This window comes from Anthonomus grandis, chromosome 14, assembly GCF_022605725.1.
Source record: "Anthonomus grandis grandis chromosome 14, icAntGran1.3, whole genome shotgun sequence".
Lineage (NCBI taxonomy): Eukaryota > Metazoa > Arthropoda > Insecta > Coleoptera > Curculionidae > Anthonomus > Anthonomus grandis.
In genome coordinates, this window is record NC_065559.1 from 13,457,153 (window position 1) to 13,480,967 (window position 23,815).

Genomic DNA, 23,815 nt, shown 5'->3' on the forward strand with positions numbered 1-23,815 from the left:
TCTATAAAATTTACAGGGAAGCCAATAATTGACCCCCTTAAAATGTAAATGGGTTTTCCTATGTTCCGCTCAGCGACGCACCACCCGATATATGATCTTTAGAACTTGTCGATTTTTAATGTTTCTAGTTACCTCTTTTAAATGTTTGTGTAAATTAAAGCTGTCGTGTCTGGCTTGTAGTATTTCTATTTATGCGCATCTCTCTGCTGCTTCTTTTTCTTTGGCTTCTCCAATCTTTTCCTTAATCTGTGTCTGGATCTTTTTGTACGCTTCTTCATTGAGGAATCATTTTCTTCTTAACTTTCTTCAGTTTCACTCTTAGAGGTATATGATCTCATTCAATGTTCGTTATAGGATAAGTGACAACTGAATTAAAGCAATTTCTTAACCTCTTGTTAATTAACAATTAATCAATTTACATTAAAAAAGATAACCTGTATCTTTATGTGACACCTGTATGTAATGATCGCCTTTATTAAGGGATTTTAGGACTTTTTGCAAACCGTTTATATAGGAAATGATAAGGGTAGAATATAACCATAAAGGGTTTTTGAAAATTTTATAAATATAAAAAAGAAATTTTCTTGAAAAATTAATCAAAACATGATCCACGAAACATACAACTATTAATATTCTGCTTATATGATATTTAATGTCTAAATAGGTCTGGAACATCTTATACAATGTGAAGTCTACCCTTTCTGGTTTTCTTACAACCAATCTTTAAATAAGGGTTTAACATTAGAGCTACGTATATTATTTTTTTTGAATACATCATACCCTGGAAACGTGCAGAAGCTCATTAAAAGTACTTGTTGCATTTGGCATTTTGTTTGCCATTAATCTGCACAGGCAGCTATTACAAAATGCTAGACAATGAATTTAAACGCAATCATAATAAGATCATCGTATACAGCCTAATATTAAAGAAGTAATTTTTTAAAACTTCTATAAACTATCAAGAATTTTTAGGTAATATTGCGTTGTTATTTATATACTTGCTAAAGATATGGAATTAATAGCAGGTAAATAAGTTTAAAAAAATACTTCTTTAATCCTAAACTTTGTTAATGTACATCTATCCTAGTAAAGTGCATTGCTATATTTTTATAGACTCCTAATTAAGATCAGTAATGGCTACTACAGGTGCTTGTATGACGGATCGGACTTCCCATACTAAAGAAGATTTATTTTTCTCTGGGCTGACACCCGTATTCCCTTCAATGGCTTTAAAAGAAAAAATGTATTAGCGATAAAAACAATTTAGATATTTTTTTAGGTGACAATATTAAAAAAGAATTTGGAGGATGTAAGTGGTAAGGGAAAAATTAATTACATGGTTGGAATAGAGGTTCTTTCTTGATAAAAAATTTGAATAGAGTTATTATAAAAAAAACTTACGTTACGTTTGTATGTTTTTTTGCACCGAATTGCCAACGAATTATTAAAAATGCATATTTACATGTGTCAGTTATTTATTCCAAAGCCTGAATATACATTTTTACACCAATTCTAAGGACAATTTAAAAACTTAAAATATACAACGTTTTTCCCCCGAAGGGTAAAAAACGAATTATTTTAGGTCTTGCCTAGGCTTGACCCTAATGAGATTACCCTACTTCTTCTGATCGAGCACAAGTGTCATTTACCTCCCCTTTTTACCTATCCTACCCCTCTGCGGCATCCCCACCCCCTGCTAGTCCGCTCACCGGATCAACTGACTGAGTTCGCGTCTCTCTGATTAGTACCTTCTCATGTAAAGATTAAGTCGTCAAGAACTTAACGGGGGTCAAGCCTAGGCAAGACCTAAAATAATTCGTTTTTTACCCTTCGGGGGAAAAACGTTGTATATTTTAGGGTCTGTGCCGTCGGCTTGACCCTAATGAGAAGTGTTTGGCTTCTGACGACTATTGTATATATAGCGTACTGTGAAATTTGGGGGAAGGAATGATGCAACTCTCCTTTTTACCATTAAACAGAAATTTATTTCTATTAGAAATAAAAAAGTCAAGAACGCGAACAAAAGAAAAAATATAACACAAAGTTATACAAAATACAACTAGTTACATAAACAGGTAACGGCAGTAATGGCACAAAGGCTAAATAAACAAAGTAAAACTAGCTACATAAACAGGTAAACGTAGTTATAATGGCACAAAGGTATCACTTATTATTTCAGTCTTTTTGAAAGAACCATTCCTATGCACCTCCTTAAAATAATGCTTAAAAACATTTTGACCTCCTGTCCAATTGCCACATTTAAGAATCAGGTCCAAAGGCATACCGTTGTCTCGCCTTGCAGAAGCTACAGCAGATCTAAAGCTTCCTGGAGATGAATTTATCCCTCCCGCTTTAAAAGCTGTCCTAATCCAGCCACCTATTACCGATCTGGAAGCCGGTCCCACACGACCCCTTGTTGTTATAAACAGACTAGTAAGATCTGTTCTAGCCCTTCTTCGCTCTGCTCCCAGAGATAATAACCTTTCCGTCCAGGAAATTGGGTCAAACTCTAAATCCTTATTTCTTAAAAGCTTCCAACCAGACTGTCGATGATTAGCTCTGTCCGTCTTGGAACCGAACCTTGGCCAGAAACATATAGCTTCATTTTCAATCGACATATGTTCCTGATCGATAGAAAGTAACGTAAGGTCATGGATACGCCGACCCGATGCCAGGAGTAAAATAAGAGCCAGCCTGCGAGAAACTTGAAAAAGGCTCAAACTATTAGTGTTCTCCTGTCTCATCCAGGAAATTAAGGAATCAACGTTCCAGATAGACTTCTTCGATAGAAGTGGTCTTGAGAGCTCTATTGCTTTGACCATATGTTTAACAATAGGACTAGAAGAAAGTGAAATGGAGGCGTAAGGGTTTCCTAGCGTAGCTATAACCGACTTATGCACCTTAATTGTGGCAGATGAGAGCTTTTTAACCCTATGAAGAAACGACAGGTATCTAGCTAACTCCCCAGGATTAGGATTTGAAGGCGTTATAGCGTTTTCATCGCACCATAAAATTTATTGTTTCCAAGGGGAAGCGTAAGTTTTTAAAGTCGATCTTCTCCATGAACCCTCCAGAAGTCTTCTATCATCTTGATCCCAGTTCTTGGTTATATCGAACCACCCCGTACCTTCCAGGCCTCCAAAGAAATTTTTTGTGACTGAGGTAACGGTCGGCCCGTCTGAGCATCCAACAGTTGATGCTGCTGGTTTCGGATTTGATAAGGAGGCGCCACCGCGCGGGCTCGAAGGTCTGATCTCCAAAATACTTTCTCCCATCTCGGCACTATCATTATGTAAAATCCCTTCGCTGTGTTCAAATGATGGAGGACTCGTGGGACCAACGACGGCGGTGGAAATATCCATCCTAGGTGATATGCCCACTCCCTGCTGAAAGCATCGATGAAGACTGCCTGTCGATCTCTGACATCCCTCGAGACATATCGCTTTACCACCCTTGAGCTTCTCGAGGCAAAAAAGTCTATCTGAGGTTTGCCCAATCTTTTGAATATTTTTAGAACGGCACTGTGATACAGATGCCAGTCCGCTAACCTCATATTTCTCGAGAGAGCGTCGGCCACATCGTTCAAGGGACCTGGGAGATAATAGGTCGTGATCACTATTCGTTGCTCGTGGGCAAACTCTAGAAGTTTCCTGGTGGCGTTCAACATCGATACGGATTTCGTCCCCCCCTCGTTGCGAATGTAAGCAACTACAGATCGATTGTCTGACTGAATTAGGAGCGACTTTCCCAACAGACTGTGCGAGGAAGCTTTGATCGCAAGAAACACAGCGTGAAGCTCTTTCAGATTTATATGCCATTCTTTCTGACGGCTGTTCCAGCGACCCCATAAAAATTTATCTCCTACTTGAGCGCCCCAAGCCATGTCGGAAGCGTCCGATGTCATAAAAATTTCGGGATTTCTTGGGAACATCGGAATGGATTGATGAAGATTCTGCAGCCACCATTGAATTTCCATTAACGCTGTAGCAGGGATGGCAAACTGTTTTGTTTGATTTTGATAAGGAAGTAGACGGACCGCCCTCTGCATTCCTCTCGAGTTCAGCCTCCCTAGGTGGATAGCATTTCTGGCAAAATTTACTTTTCCCAAGGTCCTCTTTGCAATTTTCCAATCCCACTTTTTTGATGCTAAAATGTTTCTGAGATCCTGCTTCAACGATTGTATCTTTCGTTCCGGCAATGAGACACTTCCGTTTTTCGTGTCCCAGATCAAACCCAGAAATTCGCATACTGTGACGACCTCCAGAACCGATTTTTCGAAATTTATCACCCAACCTAAGTTTTGCATGAATAAAATTGCCTTGTCGACATGGGTTCGTAAAACGTCCCGGTTCTGATGAGCAATTAAAAAGTCGTCCAAGTAGACAATTATTCTTAACCCCTGCTCCCGAAGCTGACTTGCTAACCAGTTCGATATTCGTGCAAATGTTAGCGGGGCTGTCGACAGACCAAAGGGGAGACAGGCCATTTGAAGAACTTTTTGGCCGTACACCAATGACAGAAATCTCCTGTGAGACGGCTTCACCGGTACATGGAAGTAGGCCTGGCTTAGGTCCAACTTTGCCAGATAATCGTTTTTTTGAATAAACTGAGGAACTTTTTGATGGCTTATTAGTCGAAATTTCTTTGGCGATAAGTAGTCGTTTAACCGCTTGAGATTGAGAACTGGACGAACACCACCGCTGCTTTTTAGGACGGGAAACATCTTGGAAAGAAAGCCGGACTTGTTCATTGATGGTTCCAGAACCTTTTGATGTAACATGTCCTTGATTTCTTGCTCCAGACCCGCGAAGGCAAAGTCGCTGATAACCTGATCGGAAAACCTGATCAAAGGAGGCCTTCTTATAAACGGTATTGAATGACCGGAAATTATTTGAAGAATATTTTCCGGGGCGCCCTGCGCTACCCACCTTGGAAAGAAATCCTTCAGCTGACCCCCATAAAAAGTCTCCTTTAAATAGTCATTTCTTCCTCTGTCGCTTTTTGTCGGGGTTCTTTCCTCTTGAACCATCTCTGTCGGAGGTAAAACCCCGTTTACGTGATGAGCCGTCGCGGTCGGAGAAACCTCGAAATGTCCCTCTTGCAGGTTGAAACCTGCCACTATTATATTGACCTTGACTTCCCGTTGCCGTGGAGTGGGACTGTATTCTCGAGTTTCTGACAGGAAAGGATGCATGCCTCACTTGTTGTGCTGGACGATTTACAGTCCGAAATACATTCTCATGCCGTTTTATTAGTTCCGACAGAGAATTCTCCTCAAAAAGATGGGTTGAAGATGGTGGGATCTCCACCAATAAAGAAGAAGCAGTTTCACTGCGAGGCTTAAAGGCTCTTCTTCGCAGTTCAATCAACTCAGCACGTCTGCCACAGGCATATTGCAGAAGGTCATCCGATAAAGACCTAAACTGAGACTCCATAAATTCTTGCTGAACATCCCGGGCTATGGAAGGATGTTTTGCTACTAGCTTTTTAAGCGTTTCTGAAAACGCCTCTCTTTGAAGAAGGAGGCCATGAGTTATAGCAGCCAAAGTGGTATCCGCCCTAACCAAATGGTCCTGGCCATACGCCATATGTTTAATCTGAGAATTAACCTTAAGCGCACTGAAAACAGGAAAAGCTTGGAGCTTTCTCTGAACCTCAGAGTATCTTATCCGATTAAAAGACTGTAATCCTAGGCGCTGGCATTGAATGCCCTGAGCTTCAATTTCTGGCTTTGGAGGCGGTATCGAGGGCTCCTGCTCCACTGTGCTTGGAGCAAAACTCCAGTCTTCCCCTACAACTGACTGTAAAAGGGGTGCTTTTCATAACGATGTATCCAACTTGGAGATAACTGATGAAGGCAAATCATCATCTTCCTCCTCCTCCTCCCCCTCATCTGAAGGAAAAACCTGGCCTTGAATAGATAAAGGGGGATCTGAAAACTCCCGTCTTTCCAAAAGAGTTTCAAGCATATTGCGAATATCACCAGTGCTTCTTTCCAGTGCGTCCAACCTCGACTCCCGTCCTCTTTTTTGAGAACTAAAGGACTGGGTATCACTCTCAGCATCAGACAAATTGGGTTTCATTTGGAGACAAGCCTCGCGCCGAGAAAGCATTAGTGGTCTAATACCAGCTATAGCTGCTAAAACTAATTCGGCATGAGCCGCAGAGCCACGAACTCTAGCTGCAATCGCAGCGGGACTAACAATAAGGCCAATGCAGAAAGGCCAGTCCAGCATCCTTAGTTTTATCTCGCGATACCTTTTTTCTGAGAGGGTTACGGCTGTAGAGTCAAAAGCTTCTGCCAGTCCAATGGTTGGCAAAGCGAACCTTATCTTATTTAAAACTTGGGGATCCGTCTTGCCAGGCAAAATATCTTTCCTAGATAGCTTAGCAGCCTTCCATTTCTTCCATCCCTCGGGCAAATGTGTAGAAGCAAGATCCTTTATTCTCTGCAGGATCATATCTTCCTCCGGATCCTCGTCTTCCAACATAAACAAATCTGACATATATTGAAGCGAGGTTTGCGAAACCATCTGCAATAGAATAAGAATTATTTCAAAAAAAAAAATAATTCATCCAACTTTAGGAGCCGACGGTCCCCATTTGCGGAGCCGACAGCCCAAATCTCGGAGCCTTACGGCCCGATTCGGCGAGCCGACGGAAGAAAATCGCGAGTCGTCGTCACAAGAACCGGAGCCGTCGTCCCAAAAAACCGGAGCCGTCGTCCCAAAAACCGGAGCCGTCGTCCCAAAAGCTGGAGCCGACGACTCCTCTTGGCTTGACCAAAAAAGGGTTGATACCACAAGTTTTGGTGGAAAGAAAAATATATCACTAAACTAAAAGGAAAAAATTAATCAACCTACCTTGGTTATAAAAAAAAAGGACACTACGATTTAAATTAAATCTCGAACGGCTACGCCGTTAAACACTTTGTGACACGTTTGTACTCAACCAAAATCAATAGCGTACTAATCAGGGAGACGCGAACTCAGTCAGTTGATCCGGTGAGCGGACTAGCAGGGGGTGGGGATGCCGCAGAGGGGTAGTATAGGTAAAAAGGGGAGGTAAATGACACTTGTGCTCGATCAGAAGAAGTAGGGTAATCTCATTAGGGTCAAGCCGACGGCACAGACCCTAAAATGAGTATATCTGAGGAACCAAAAACATTAAAAACGAAGAAACCAAATTTTAAAATAGGGAGAGGCTAATCGAACAGCTAACTCATTTTCACTTATCCCTTCACTCCCAGCTACCTTAACTTTATAATTTTAAATGGAAACCGCCTGCTTGTGACTACTTATTTAAAAGCTCTTAAAAAATGCTTTTCAATGCTACCTGCGATGTAGTATTTTTAAAGTTTATTAAAAACACATTACTTAGTTAAATTAAAATTGCAGTTTTTTATTATCAAGTTAAGACATGTTCAAAATTGATTTTACGGTTTTCAAGATAAAGTGAAATGTATTTTTAGACTCCTGATCTACATTTACAAATGTAGATGTTCTCTGGAAATATGTAGGCAATCCGTCATCAATTCTTCTATTGAGTCAGGTTGCTCTTAAAAAGGAGATATATTAGGGAGCCACAAAAATAAAAATCAAGGGGGGATAGATCGGATAATAAGCTCCTTTTTTACAATCTATTGATTAGGATTATAGGTATATTCTAACCTCTGCTTAATTGAAACTACATAATGAAAGGTATCCTATTGAAAATGTAATAAAGTTTGTTCTAAAGATAAATTACCCTGTGCTCTCTAATTTTATAATTCTTAAACTATTAGAGGTTCGGTAGATTTTTTTTAGAATATCAAAATATATTTAAATTTCCTTCTATAAGTAACAGAATGTGAATTGCACCTCCGATTATACCAACCAAGAATAACTGAGGGTCTTGCGTATGTCCTGTAATTACTCGTGAGTTCTGGTAATTCCAGTACCGACAGTTTTGTTTATTTACATGGATACCCATTTAAATATAAAGTGGGCTCATTATGAAATCAAATGTTTTTGATGAGCTAAGGTTCTGCAGTGATTTTTTCTGTCGGAGTCATCGTCACCAAGTTCTTGAAAATTCTGTATTTTATAAAGATAAAATTTCTGAAAATCAAAAACTTTGCCCGCTTTTTGAAAATTTTCAAATATATACTCACTAGTAGGCGAATGAACACGTGAAATACATTTCTCTTCAGATGTGTCTGGTTAAATACTTTAGCTGTTTTTAATCAACATACGTTTGCTTTTCGTTTAAAATGCAATTTATTCTGAAAATACGAGGGTGAATCAAAGATAAACGCTAATTTTTCTATTTCGTTTAGCACGTAATTCTAAGCTAGACGATGCGATGCGCGATTGATTGATGGTTTATAATAGTGCAGTAAAAACGCGGTCGAAAGACGCTTATTTATCGATTTTTTTTTTGAAGGTATAACCAGATCAAATCTATACTATCTTATTAGGCATGTTTATTGGCATCTGAAATCGAGTTTTACGACATCGCTAGGGTGACCCAATTTTTTTCATATTCAAAAAACCTCAAAAATCGCGGTAATTTTGAAACTCAACTTTTTAACACATAACTCGCTCTCTCAAAAACCGCTTTACCTACTAAAATGATTTTTTTTTAAATTTTGAAACGCATCTCTTTGCGCACATATTGCAATAGAAAAAACTGAAGTAGTATTTTTTTTGTTTATCAAAAAATTTAAAAAATGTGCTGGTCACTGTTTATTGAGAGACTTTTTTCAGCAATCGAAAAACTTTTTTATTTGAAGGAATTTTACCATACAGCAAAGGAAATATAGCAGACACATTAAAAAATTAAAAAAAAAACTGCAACCATTTATCTCTAATAGATCTTGAGTTATCGATTTTTCAATTCGGGGTTCCAATCGCAGGAACACTTTCGAGGTTGTCCCGCGGCAACTTTCTACTAACCGCGCGCACTGCAAGTACACTTTACTAGGTATTTATTATATTAAATTTTTTAATTATATAAGTATACAAATAAACCGGCGCGGCATCCCGGCAATCCTGCGCACTCCGTTTCGTTGAGATTAGTGGCGAGTCGAAAAAATATAAATGTGCTTTTTTAGTTTTTCAAAGCCTAGCCCTTTCATGTTTAGTTAGTTGTTAAACAAGGTGAAAGATGTAGACGTGGCGACTCGAACGTTAGTCAGTTTTTGGTTTCTGGCTCCAGAAAGGTACCCAAGCTAGACGAGTTTTTAAAGTCTTCATCAAATAAAGCATCATTGCTTATTTTTTTGACAAACTGTTTGGTGCAAAATGGACCACCATTGCTTAAAGATGACGAAGAATTGGTTGTAGCAGGAGGTTTTCAAAATCCAAAAGACCTTTTTCTTATTACTAAAAATAGATATCCCGAAAATTTACCATATTGAACATCGCCCACGAATAAGCGGACACCCGTATAATTCTACATGTACTAGCTGATCAACAAATGTATGAATCAATCCTTGTCAAATCAGTTGACACGGATGTGTTCCTGCTCCTCCTACACTACTACAGTACAAATGTACATCTTAAAACTACTCAGCTATTTATTCAGCTGGGACATAGTAAGAATAAGCGATATATAGCAATCCACAACATCGTCGAAAAATTGGGCCCCCAGATTTCCAAAAATCTTTTAATAATGCATTGCCTTACCGGATGTGACACCACCAGTGCATTCTATAAAATTGGGAAAAAAACAGCTTTTGAAACATTAAATAAAAATATAAATGTGTTATCAGAGCTGCATAAAATTCCTTATATTCCTGAGAAGGAAGCAATCGCATATAGTACAAAATATATTCTCCTTTTATACAAAAATAAAAAGGCCAATATCAAAAACCTGAATGATTTGAGACTGTTCATGGCAACTACCACTAACAAAACAGCTGCGGAGCTTTCTCCAACTGATGAGGCATTTAAGCAGCATTTCAAAAGGTAGGTAAAAATGTATTAATTACAACATCCTAGCTATTTCATAAAATCGTATATTTCAGGTGCATTTACCAAATGAAAATTTGGCACACTAGCCATTTGGCCGAGCCCGCTTCTGAAGATCCTGGCGATTATGGTTGGAACAATGTGGACAACAATCGGACTCCTATATTAACCACGAAAGAACCTGTACCGGAAAATCTTCGAAGTGCTCTATCAATTTGCTGTTCCGACAGAGGCTGCACCACCCGATGTGTTTGTGTAACACATGACTTGAAATGTTGATGCCAATGCAAATGCAAATCGTGCAGCAATAAAATGAAATATCTGATTCGGAATCGGAAATGTACTAAATTTTGGAAAGTAAAAAACTAATGTAACGAGTGCCTTTTATTTATGGAGAAAAGTTTTACATGCAGCAAGTGCATGGGAGCAAACCGTTCATAAGAACTACCCTCATTTCGATTTATCCTCAGAACGCCACTCCGATTATTTTTTTTTTCATTTTCTTAGAATTTGTTTCCCTTGTCAACCCTATTTTCTGCCTTTTATTTAATCCAAATCCTAATTAAAATCGTATTACATCGAAATCACTAACCGGCACGTCAGACAGAAACGTACTACAGTAAACTGAATAGACTGTTACAGTAGTAAAAAGTGCAGTTAAATTAAGTACAATACAATAAAGTACAGTTAGTAAAAAGAAGAAATTGTCTGTGACTACAACCCGCGGTGAGTGGAATAAATCCCTTTTCAGTTGGCGCGCGATCACTTGCGATTTGAGCTCCGAATTGAAAAATCGATAACTCAAAATCTATTAGAGATAAATGGTTGCAGTTTCTTTTAAAAACTTTTTTAATGTATCTGCTACATTTTCTTCGTAGACTATATGGTAAAATTCCTTTAAATAAAAAAGTTTTTCGATTGCTGAAAAAGGTATCTCCATAAACGGTGACCAGCACATTTTTTAAATTTTTTGAATAACAAAAAAAAACACTACCTCAATTCTTTCTATTGAAATATGTGCGCAAATAAATGCGTTTAAAAATTTAAAAAAAATCATTTTAGTAGACAGAGCGGTTTTTGAGATAGAGCGAGTTATGTGTCAAAAAGTTGAGTTTCTAAATTATCGCGATTCTTGAAGTTTTTTCAACATATAAAAAATCGGGACACCGTAGCGATGTCGTAGAACTCGGTTTCAGATGCCCAGTAATATTTCCAATAATTTAGTATAGGACTTATGTGGTTATACCTCGAAAAAAAAAACGCGAGAATTCGAGCCGGTATTTACTCCGCTATAAGGAGTGGAGAAGAAGTTCTTCTTTGAAGCCACGCTCAGCTCTGTTGTCAGTTTATTATTATATACTTGGCATTATTCGCTGACGAAACCAGTATATTCGCTAGTTGTAAACAACTGGATCAGATAACAGCCTACATACAAAACCACATAGAGAAACATAAAAGATAAAATAGATTTTAAAAAAACGAGGCTATTTTAATAACTAAAAAAAACCAGGACATTCTAAACTTTGTGGCACTTGGCACGGAGATTTCCTAGAAGAGCGAGGTGCGGTACCTTCGGGTTTATTTTGACACCAGAAACTCATTCAATTATCATGTAAAAACGCCAATTAATCAGTGTAACGGATTTAAACAGAGCCTATACCCCCTTCTAAACCACAAGAGCAAAATGTCTCTCGGCAATAAACTCTTATATAAACAGGTGAGTAGACCCAAGCTTAGAAATATTCCAAAATAAAACACTAAAAATTATCACCAATGCACCACGATACATGCGGAATATGGACATCCGCACTGACTGCAAAATGGAGACGATCGAGAATTTTATGATATATTATGACGGGAAACATATGAGAATCCAAGAGCGAATCAGAGCATTAGAACACGCAGAAATTTAAAAATAAATTTCGAACTCTAGCGACTTAAATTAAATTTCGATCGAAATCGAGAAATTCGATTAAAATGACATGAAAAAAATAAATATCCCGCCCCGGCTTGCACCTGGGCTTGCAGCCAATCCCAGCCTATCACCTATGCTATAAATATAACCCACAGGCCAGATTCAACAGAGTCAGTCATTTCCAAACCCCATAAAGACCATCTCCAGAACTGGCGACCTATAGGTCTATTACCCTAGGCAAAATCCACGAAAAAATCATCCTTACACGCATAGAAGCCTTTTCAAACTCCCAATGCAGCTTTGTAAGGGACCCACCAGCTGTGCAGGGCCCCGCAGAGCCTCATTGACTCGCTCAATAAATCCCAACCCACCCTCATGCTAGCGCTGGACGTCGAAAAGGTATTTGATCGTGTATGGCATGAGGGTCTAATCCATAAAATGATTTCGTTTAATTTTCCCCATAATTTAACCAAAATTCTTCCCCCAGATTCTGATCCAAAATTCTCCAGTCCCGCTCAATCCCCAATTAAACTATTTAGACTTTCACGTACACAAATAATAAATCCTTTAAAACCCATATTTTCTTTAGCCACTTTTAAACAAAAAAAGTCCCTTTTCCCTAAAAAATTATTTACCCAAATAATCAGACCCAAGCTCCTGTATGCCGGCTCTTTGTATATTGCCTGCCCCAAAATTCTTCCCCAAAATTCTTCCCCCAGATTCTGATCCAAAATTCTCCAGTCCCGCTCAATCCCCAATTAAACTATTTAGACTTTCACGTACACAAATAATAAATCCTTTAAAACCCATATTTTCTTTAGCCACTTTTAAACAAAAAAAGTCCCTTTTCCCTAAAAAATTATTTACCCAAATAATCAGACCCAAGCTCCTGTATGCCGGCTCTTTGTATATTGCCTGCCCCAAAATTCTTCCCCAAAATTCTTCCCCCAGATTCTGATCCAAAATTCTCCAGTCCCGCTCAATCCCCAATTAAACTATTTAGACTTTCACGTACACAAATAATAAATCCTTTAAAACCCATATTTTCTTTAGCCACTTTTAAACAAAAAAAGTCCCTTTTCCCTAAAAAATTATTTACCCAAATAATCAGACCCAAGCTCCTGTATGCCGGCTCTTTGTATATTGCCTGCCCCAAAACGCACCTGCAAAAACTTAAAGCATTTCAAAATAAAATACTTGGAAGAATCACTTATGCCCCTGATGGTTTATCAGGACTATCGACTTACAGATAGAACTGAAACTAGAACCTGTAAAAAGAACATCATAAAATTACATACTATATTTAAAAACAAACATAACTCTACCCCGACCCCATGATAACAGACTTTTGACCAAGTTCCAGAGCATCTTTTAAAAACCTATTTCTTTAATGCCCTGCGCGAGAAACTTCCAATTTTTAACAAAAAGGAAACACCAAATTTTAAATTTACTAAAATACTCACTATTTCAGCCCAATAAGATCCGAACCGTAACACCAACTCTGAAATACTTGGATGAGACCAAATAAAAAAAGATGTTTGTGTGAAGTTATCCATAAAATGCCAGCCATAAAGTTAACGCTCCGCGTGACCGGCCTACTATTTGCGTCAAGCCGGATATTTTTAAAAATCTAAGGAAATGAACATCATCTTTAAAAAATTACGTAATAGTACTAATTTTTATCTTTTTTATGCATTAAAACATAAATTTAATCTTAAAAAAACAAGCGTACATGAGGACAAATAATATTTTTTAAAGTTTAATATTAGTTATTTCATTATAATAATTTCTGATATTTTATGGTGGATGAGTTCTTATATTATAATATTATGACATTTCTTCTTTCTATACTTTTAAATATATATAAATTTAAAATCTCATAAATAAAAATAAAATTTGAATGGAATCCAGATTTTTTTCGAGATTTTGTATTACTTGGTGCCCTCCTATTTTTATGCAAATCAGAGTTCAGATGTTTTGTTATAATAGAGCTTTTTGAGACACTTTTAAGTATACACTATCCCAAGTTAAAATAGTTGCCACCCCTTCATAACCTCTAGAAAAAATTAAATTTGGACAAAATCCCGATTTTTTCAAGAATTTTCGTTATTTAGTGCCCTCTTACTTTTATGCAAATCGGAGTGCATGAGTTTTGTTTTAATAGTGATATTAAGGATACTTTTAGGTATACACTGACATAAGTTTAGATAGTTGCCACCCCTTCATAACTTCTAGAAAAAATTAAATTTGGACAAAATCCCGATTTTTTCAAGAAAAGATCCCTATTAAAGCAAAACTTATGCACTCCGATTTGCATAAAAGTAAGAGGGCACTAAATATTTAATATTCTTGAAAAAATCGGGATTTTGTCCAAATTAAATTTTTTATAGAAGTTATGAAGGGGTGGCAACTATTTTAACTTATGTTAGTGTATACTTAAGAGTGTCTCAAAAACCTCTATTATAACAAAACTCCTAAACTTTGATTTGCATAAAAATATGAGGGCACCAAGTAATACAAAATCACGAAAAAAAAACTGGATTCCATTCAAATTTTATTTTTATTTATGAGATAGAATTTAAATTTATATATATTTAAAAGTATCGAAAGAAAAAATATCTTAATATTAAAATATAAGAACTCATCCACCATAAAATATCAGAAATTATTAAAATGAAATAACTAATATTAAACATTAAAAAATATGATTTGTCCTTATGTACGCTTGTTTTTTAAAAATTTATTTTTTTTAATTTTTTTTTAATTTATTTTTTAATGCATAAAAAAGATAAAAATTAGTACTATTACGTAATTTTTTACAGATGATGTTCACTTCGTGAGATTTTTAAAAATATCAGGCCTGACGCAAATAGTAGGCCGGTCCCGCGGAGTGGTAACTTTATGGCTGGCATTTTATGGATAACTTCACACAAAGAAAAAAGATAGGCACCTAAATTACGGGAAAGATTACAGTTCCGAAGATCGGCAATAGCCTAGAAGCTAGCCTGGAAAAAATTATTGCCACAAAAAGAAGTTCTCAGTGTAGCCATGATCGAGCAAGAGGTTCGCCTGTTGCACAACGCATGATCATAAAGTTCTTAACCAATGAAAATACTAAACCGCAGACATTTTTACTCGTTTGGGGTGGATACACAGCCCCAGACTGGAGTGCCATACATGGGCTAGAGAATTTAAGGATGGGCGACAATGTGTCGAAAATGAAAGTCACGATCGACGCCATCACAAGGTCAAATGTCACAAATTACAATCTGTGCTTTCGAGAGCTTCTTGAAGGTGATGGACTTCTAAATCGGTTTCAATAAGAAAATGAGAATTTTTTGTCACATGTAATCAGACATGGATCCACCATTATACTCCTGAGTTAAAAATATCAAGTAAAAACTGGTGAAAGAAAGAAACAAGGTTACCCAGTTCAAAAACAGCCCAAAAACTTGTTTTTCAACCGTAAAAGTTCTTGCAACGGTTTTTTTCAACTCGAAAAGTTTTGCTTATTAATATTCTTCTCAATAAACGAACAGTGAATGCGGCTTAATATTGCCACAGTCCACAAAAATCGCCTATCGAACCAAAAAGGCGGGGTATACCCATTAGAGAGGTTATCCTTCTTCACGACAACGCTGACCTCAGACCGCAGTTTTGACAAGGACTAGATTGGAAGAAATGGGTTGGGAACCGCCAAACACCCTCCCTACAGTCTAACTAGAATAAGCCTAGAAAGATGCAATTTTAATTCAATTAAATATTATTTTATTTAATAAATAAAAAACTACATCGAACGTAGCTTTGTAGATTATAGAGTTATGAGTAAAGGGGTAGGTGAAAACAAGTTCTCTATATAAAATTATTTTGTTGCCCCCTCCTTATTATAGAAATTGTTGTTAGCTATTATTTGGCTCCTCAGATATAGCCGTTTATTAATACACCATGAAAGTAGGCCAAAAAAGAAAAAAATAGTTGCTGAAATCACTCACATGAGAGACTATGATCAAGGTGTTTAAATCCTGACAAAGACATATAGAAAATTTAAAAGAAATTTGTTATGATTTTTTCTTACTTTTAATAATATATTTTGTTTCATATTGAACTTTATTAAAAATATTTTTTAAATTTTAAATGTTTGTAAAGAGAAGAGTTTCAGGTTTATAATAAAGGTTTAAATAATTCATATAGTATCCAATCTGATAGATAAAAAAATCAATGGTTATTTAGCACTTGTATTTTATATCGGAATTTTTACGGCTTACGACAATTATTACTAACAAAATAATTTATTTTACTGACCAGGTTCTAGTTTATTTTTTAAGTTTCAATAATAAAACCAGGGTATACCTACATTATGCCGGTTTTAATTACATAAATAAAAAAATTAAATTATAAAGCAAAAAACAGTATGTCTTGTCGTTATTTTGTTAATATTAGGTTTACGCATTTATTTAATTTTGTGCAACAAAAATGTTGAAAGACTAGTTTTAAAAAATAATTGTTTTGTTTTTTAACTTCATTTTAAATCAAATTTTGTAGGGAGATAACAATCCGTTTGACTTGAATTTTTCACCTAATCTCTGTTTCTGTTAGATTATTTTGTAAAATGGAAACTAATTATGAAGATGTAAAAGAAAAAGTGGTATTAATAACATACCTTTAAGCTGGGTACCTCATCTCAAGACTCAGTGCTCTTGCTCTTTCTTCCCCTAAGTGAGCCTACTATTGATTTTAACGCGGCACCGATACTACTGCCAGGAGTATGCACTCCACTACTACTGCTACCTATACCCTGTGGATGAGCGTCTAAACACTTTTGATATCTTAACTAAAAAAAACCCAATATAATAATTTTTTTTTTAATTTTACCATCTTAAAAACTCACTTTGCAAGCTGCCTCAATTGTCTTACATAATGCTCCGGAAGATGGTTCACAATAAAATATATGAGCCATAAAAGTATCCTGAGCGGTGTGCATTATAAATGCGCAGTTTTTGATGTTTTTCCCTATTCCTAAGAAGGATAAATATCTTACTCGACATTCGGCTAACAAACGATCATCCTGTAATACAAAATATTATTAATTCGAACCGGCCCCAGCCATGATTTATGTACCGAAGGATGGTGGACTGATATCATTGAAGGTGCTATGGAAATGTTTACAGGTTGCCACTTGTCAGGAGTCAATGCAGTGACTAGTTTATCAATGGCATCATTTAAAACTTCCATACCCGTAGGCTGGGCGACCTGTGTGCACCCTAAATATTGAGCACGTAGGACTTTCTTTGGTTCCTCCATAGGGGTAGGAAAAGATTGAGCTAAAATATTATATATTATACAATATTTTTGATTAGGTACAATGAACCATGTACAAACTTACAGGCAAACATTTGACTATTTCTTGCAGGTCGGCGATGCTCAGTTGGTAAATTACAAGGTCTGGTAGCCACGCTCCTACCACTGGAATCCACAATTACCTTTCCTAAGTTTTGCTGCAAGCTTCTTTCGATCATTATTTTTTTACAAATGTCGCGTAGAGTATTAGCGATGGTACGAGCTGGCATGTCGCACCTAAATACATGGCACATATGTTTGCGTGTAGTTCGGTCTCGGGCAACATAAGCGAAATCCCTACAAAATAACTTAACTCAATAAAGTAATAATGTTTTTGGTCAAATGGACTAAATACAGTACGAACATGTTTTTTATTTTAGATTTTAAAAATGCTCAACCAGCGCTGGCTCACGGTAAAGGGAACACTAACTTCTTGATTTTAAACCAAACAAATGGAATTAGGTACATAAGCATGTTAGGTGGACGCGCACTCTGACGTGTCCAGCTTTTCCGTCACTTCTAGTTTAACGGAAAATTGTCTTAATTTTAAATGTGATATTTATCTTTACGTATTTCAATAGACAGACATAATCTAAAAACAAACTTCACTTGTCACATATATACTGTCAAAACGATTTATTACATTTAATTTTGAATTCGAGCTATGAATAGATTTCAAATCTTAAAATTACCTTAAAAAATCATAGAAAAATAACTTATCGTGTTTATTGTCAATCACTTTTTAAACGTAAATTTTGAAAAACTGGTTCTTCTTGGGCTATCTATAGTTGCCGTCAACGATAATCTATTTTCTTTGACCTGACGGGAATGACATGTTTATTGGAACTACAGATTTAAATACTATAAATATTTTTCATTGAACACAACAGTCTCGATTTTAGCTTTATTTTAGCTTTCGCTTAGCAAAATGTTATTGGTTTTCGTTCTACAGGGTGTTAAAACTAATTTTTTACCAAACATTTATTGAAATATTTTGGAATCCACTGGACAGATTGACCTAAAATTTAGCGTACTCTTTTTTATTTGGGATGAAGAACACGAATATGATATCTATTTTGCCATTGCCACTAGATGGCGCCACATACAACAACATTGAGTAATTAAAAAGGTCTTTTAATTACTCAATGTTGTTGTATGGGGTTAAAGGGTCTTTCTAACTTTTTTGACCTCCCTGTACGTACATTTGCGAGTGAAAATAATAAAACAGCATTTAATTCTAGTCAAAAAAGGTATACTTCTTTCTCCAAAAAGTAGACCGTTTTCGAAATAAACGCATTTTTTAATTAGGTTACGTATGAACACTTAATCTAAAATTTAATCAACAACGATAAAATTAGAAAAGGCTGTTGATTATAATAATTGTTCAAAATGTTCACCATCCACTAGGACACATTGTCTAATTCTTTTATTTAAATTTTGCCTAAATCCAAACAATGATTCTTCTTGGGCCCTGATGGTATTGACTCCTTCCACGATCTTTTGCCACAATTCCTGACGGTTATTTATTTTATTTTTATACACAAGTGATTTCAAGTAGCCCCAGAAATAAAAATCTAAGGGATTAAGATCGGGACTACGCGCAGGCCACGGATATTCACTACCTCTACCAATCCATTTATGAGGATAAATTTCGTCCAAGTAATTTCTGACTTGCAGTGAATAATGTGCCGGTGCGCATATTTGTAAACGACGTCCATGATCGCGATTCGGTTCTAGCCCGAACTTCTTTTGTAAACAGCATACGATATCGCAAATCCGTCTAGTAAATAGCATCCGTGATTACAAATTTTAAGGCTCTCGTAAACGGCGGACGATATAGCGAAATTTGTTGATGGGCTGCTCGTAATCAGCATTCAGGATCGCAAAATTTGCAAGTAATGCAGTTATATTCATTATCCTCGCTCCATAAGTACATTAAAGGTGTTGTGTCGTCGTTTTCAATATTGTAATTTTACAAAAAATAATGAATTTGCCCCCAAACTACAAGTATAAATTAATAGATGAAGATGGAAAAAGTATTAGAACACCATTCAGTAAAAAGTAAGAAATTGAAGTAAGTTATTAACAAGTTATAATATTTGAGATACACAAAATAGGGTTATGTTTACAAAAATATTAGGATGAGGAAGTACATATAGGGGTGTCTTACTATGGTCGATAGTAAGACACCCCTTTAGACAAATATTGTAATTAGACAAAAATTATAATTATCTTGACTTAAAACATTTGTTATTTTAGGTTTTGCAATGTATGATGCATGTACAAAAAGTGACGTTTAAACATTCCTGGGGGGGCTAATGGGCGTAATTAGCCCCCCCATGCATGTTTAAACATAGGGCTAATTACGGCCATTAGCCCCCCCGCCATATTTGCGCCCCTGTTAAAAAAGTAAATTTATTTTTTGAAATTCTAGGCAAAGTATAAAGATTCAAAAATTAAATAAATTTTAGAAAAAAACTAGCATTGCACACATTTTGTAAAAAAATCAAATGGTGGTATTATTTGTTAAATCGGAAAGGGTAGTTGCTGTAGAGTAGTAGGAAGTCGTTTTGTGAATAATTTATTCGGGGTTGGTTTTTTCATATCTTAGGTATATTTTTCGAAAACACTGGTTCGAAAACTCTTTTTGTAAGTCGTGTTGTAGAGCAAGGGTTTTCAAAAAAATTGGAAAGGGATGACCCGATTGAACTCCTAGAAGGGGTGAAAAGGGTAGTTTTTGCATCTCGAAAACGGTAATATCTAGAGACATATGGTTTTCAGTTTTAGATAGCTAAGGAAAATCTAAAATAATTTGCCAAAAAAATATCATCCCTTAAGCAGGAGAAATGGGTAGTTTCTGTATTTTTAAGACCCTGTACCAAACGACCATTAAACGTCAATTATAGTAAAGCAATTTTTATTTAAAACTAGCCTTAGGAAATTTCACATGCTAAGGAATTTAGAAAAAAACAAAAAACTTTTTAAAAGCCATTTTTTTTCTTGTATTTAAATAAATATTTTTTTTACAGAAATGGATGTCAGATTATCAAATACTTACCAAAACGGCTTGGAGCATCAAAAAAACCATTCAAAATCCATTGAAGACAGCAAAAAAGAATTTGCTTAAACGGTATTATTATTGCCGCGTTAACACCCGAGAAACCAAACTCTCCAAAACTGATCGAAAGAAGGCTCATGCATCGCGAAACACAAATTGTCCTGCTAAAATTATTGTCTCTGTTAATCGTGTTCCTCCCCAATATTCTCGAGCAAATCAGCCCAACACCATTGCAGAATCCTGGCCATGTTTAATTGTGTTTACAAATTATCACAATCATACAATTGACAGCGCGGCTGCTTTATCAAAGAGACCTATTGCAAATGAAACCATTCAAGAAATTCTTCAGTATTTTGACAGAGGCCACTCGGTGTCGTCGGCTTACCACAGTTTCTGTTTCTTAAAGATGGAAATGTTTGGCAATGATTATCATGAAATGATGCATTATTTTCCAACAAAAAGTGATTTTTCCAATATATGGAAAAAGTATTTCAAAGAATCATTTGGTGCTCGATCTGGAAAAGACATGCTTGATACGTTGAATAAAAATTTATCCTCTACTGAAACTTTGTTTAAAATCCAAGAAGTTTTACAGCCAACCCATGATGCAAAGAGGAGCCAACTTATTAACTCAAACCTCTGAAATATTATTTGTGGATGCCACCGGAAATTGTGATGTGGAAAATCACAAGATATTTTTTTTGTAACGCAGTCTTCGGTAGGAGGTATTCCGGTTGGGTGTGTCATCACGACTGCTGAAAAAACTGAGGTGTTTGATGTAGCAGTAATAGAAATCATGCCAACGGAAATAAGTCCCTCTGTTATTATAACTGACGATGATTTAAAAGAGCGTAAAGTACTTCAGATATATTCGCCAAAGCCAACGTTGCTACTCTGCACATTTCATGTGTTAAAATCGGTTTGGAAATGGATTTGTACAGCTAGCAACAACATTATGCTTGAAGATAGGCAAGATGCATACAGATATTTCAGAAATATTTTAATGTCAAATCAAAGCGAGGATCAAGTTGAATCCAATATCTCAGAATTCTTCGAGAAAACATCCAAGTATCCCAAATATCAAAATTATGTTAAGAAAATACTTGTTATAAAAGCTACTTGGTGTCTTTTCTATAGAAATCAGTTTCTTACGCGAGGCTCTAATACGAATAAAATAGTTGAAGTGATGTTTAAACTATTTAAGGACATTCCTTTAGAAAGAACCAAGGCTTATAATCTTGTTCATTTAGTAGATTTTATTACAAGCAATTTTAACGCCTATTATAAACAAAGATTATTAGATGCAGTGATGAAAAAAGTGGATATTAGAAAATATTTAGCAAATGATATGGATGTAAGCCCCGACAACATAAATGAATTAAATAATTTCCAGTATTCAGTGTTAAGTTCGTCTACCAGTACAGAATATTATGTTGGTATGCAAATTTGTACGTGCTCTTGCCCTGAAGGCCATACAGGGAAAATCTGTAAACACCAATCGGCTGTCATTAAAAAATACCACATTACTTCAGCATGCAATATATTATCGGGTGTTCAAAAAACCATTTTATATAAAATAGCTACTGGAATCAGCCCTCCTGAACAGCTACTATAACCATTGCTACTAAAGGACGGGGAATCCTGCCCTTCAAGAGGAACGAAAGGTAATGATTCTTTATTGAACAGACCCCCAATATCATCTTTGTGTGACCAAAATAGCGATGACGAATTTGAACAAAATGATAATAATCATATTTTAGAGGAAGTAAACGCTAGTTATAATTTTGAATGTAAATGGAAACTATTTGCAAAAAAATTCGTTTCTGATATTGAAAAAAATCTAAAGGATGACCCAGAAAACTTTTAAGAAGGAATAAATGCCTTTATGAACAATTTATAATAAGAATATTAAAAGTTCTTCTTCACTTTTAAGTGGTTTACATACTGCCTTTAAATCTGTTAGCACAAAAACAAAACGACTAATTCACACTTCTCGTAAAGGTATAAAAATATCGGTTCAACCGACTGCTAGTGTGCGTAAAAAAACAAAATTCACAGGAAGGCGTCGATTCCAGTCAGGAAAAAATCAAATAGCACCCTTAAACGATACTTGGCTCCTCATAATTTGCAAGAATGCGTTAAAGACAATAAGCCCTTAGGTGCAAGAAAAATTGAAAAATAAAACAAAATATGTTATTATTTTTATGTTATTTAAGCATGTAGTTCTAGTATTGAAAATTATAAATATTATTTCTGTAAAAAAAGTTTTAGCTCCCAATCATGTGATCAGTTTTACAGTAAACTTTAAAAATATATTTTTCTGTAGTTTTGTGTGTAGTTTTTGCAATTTTTTTAGTTTTGGTTAACGCTAGGATTTCTTTGTTCGTATCACCACAAATTGTTCACGAGGTATTTCTTTAATACCTATAAAATCTAGAGATATAATGACGCAATACGTTAAACGTGTTCCGTCATGCCATAAAAATGTACTTAACGTATTTATTTATATTTTTTCCCTAAATATAAACTATCTAATACCTAGGATACATTTCCTTATTAAATTTACAATAAAAAAGCCAAAAATCTATCGAATTTGTTTACTTATAATACGAATTATAAGTAAACAAATTCGATTTGCAATCACGAATGCTATTTACTAGACAGATTTTGCAATATCGTATGCTGTTTACGGAAGAGGACACACCAGCGTTCGGGCTAGAACCGAATCGCGATCATGGACGTCGTTTACAAATATGCTGGTGCACCATCGTGCATATACCAACAGTCACGTCTTAAATTTAGGGGCACATCTTCTAGAAGAATGGGTAGATCATTCCTCAAGAAATTTAGATAACATTCTTCATTAAGCTTAGCTGGCAATTCAAACGGTCCCACAATACAATCCCCAAAAATACCACACCAAATATTTATTGAAAACTCATGTTGAAAATTGTGTTCTTGGAAAGCATGAGGATTTTCCATCGAATAGATATGATTTTTACGCCAATTAAAAACACCTCTCCTTGTGAACGTGGCTTCATTCGTAAATAAAATTTTATTACAAAAAAATGGATCATTCAATTGGCGCTCTCTTAACAATTGACTGAATTGGAGTCTTGCAGGAAAGTCTTGAGAAAGAAGATTTTGAACTGGAGTGAAATGATACGGATACAGTTTTTCTTGGCGTATAATTTTCGACACCGAAGATTTCCTTACACCAGTAGCTGCCTCAATACGTCTTGTGCTGGTTTCAGGATTTTCGATAACACGAACCAAAATTTCATCTTCCATATCTGCTCCAATTATCCTTGGTCTTCCCGCATTTACGTTTTTTGAACGAAATGAGCCCGTTTCGCCTAATCTATCGTATAACGCTTTAGATGTTTGATGATTTGGCTGCCTTCTATCCGAATACAAATCTAAATAACATACTTCACCTTGACAGGTCGTAGTTATGAAGTGTTCATCCTAGGCAAAGCCTATACTTTGTAAAACTGCTATAATAATTTGTTTGTTATGTTATAAATATTATCCCGGCAAGACTATCCGGTT

At 35.9% G+C, this 23,815-nt stretch overlaps 1 protein-coding gene across 6 annotated transcripts in view; it reads right to left on the bottom strand.

The window, feature by feature from the left end:
* Positions 1–539: 539 nt before the first annotated feature.
* Positions 540–23,815, bottom strand: part of LOC126744651 (protein Fe65 homolog) — a 148,752-nt gene continuing 125,476 nt past the window's right edge. For all 6 annotated transcript variants that reach the window (XM_050452165.1, XM_050452161.1, XM_050452164.1 and 3 more), the window contains 5 exons: positions 17,252–17,502; positions 16,987–17,189; positions 16,757–16,933; positions 16,529–16,699; positions 540–1,227 (listed from right to left, as the gene is read on the bottom strand). In XM_050452165.1, the coding sequence (XP_050308122.1) occupies positions 16,550–16,699; positions 16,757–16,933; positions 16,987–17,189; positions 17,252–17,502 (781 nt within the window). In that variant the 3' untranslated portion in view covers positions 540–1,227; positions 16,529–16,549. The remainder of the gene's footprint in view (positions 1,228–16,528; positions 16,700–16,756; positions 16,934–16,986; positions 17,190–17,251; positions 17,503–23,815) is intronic.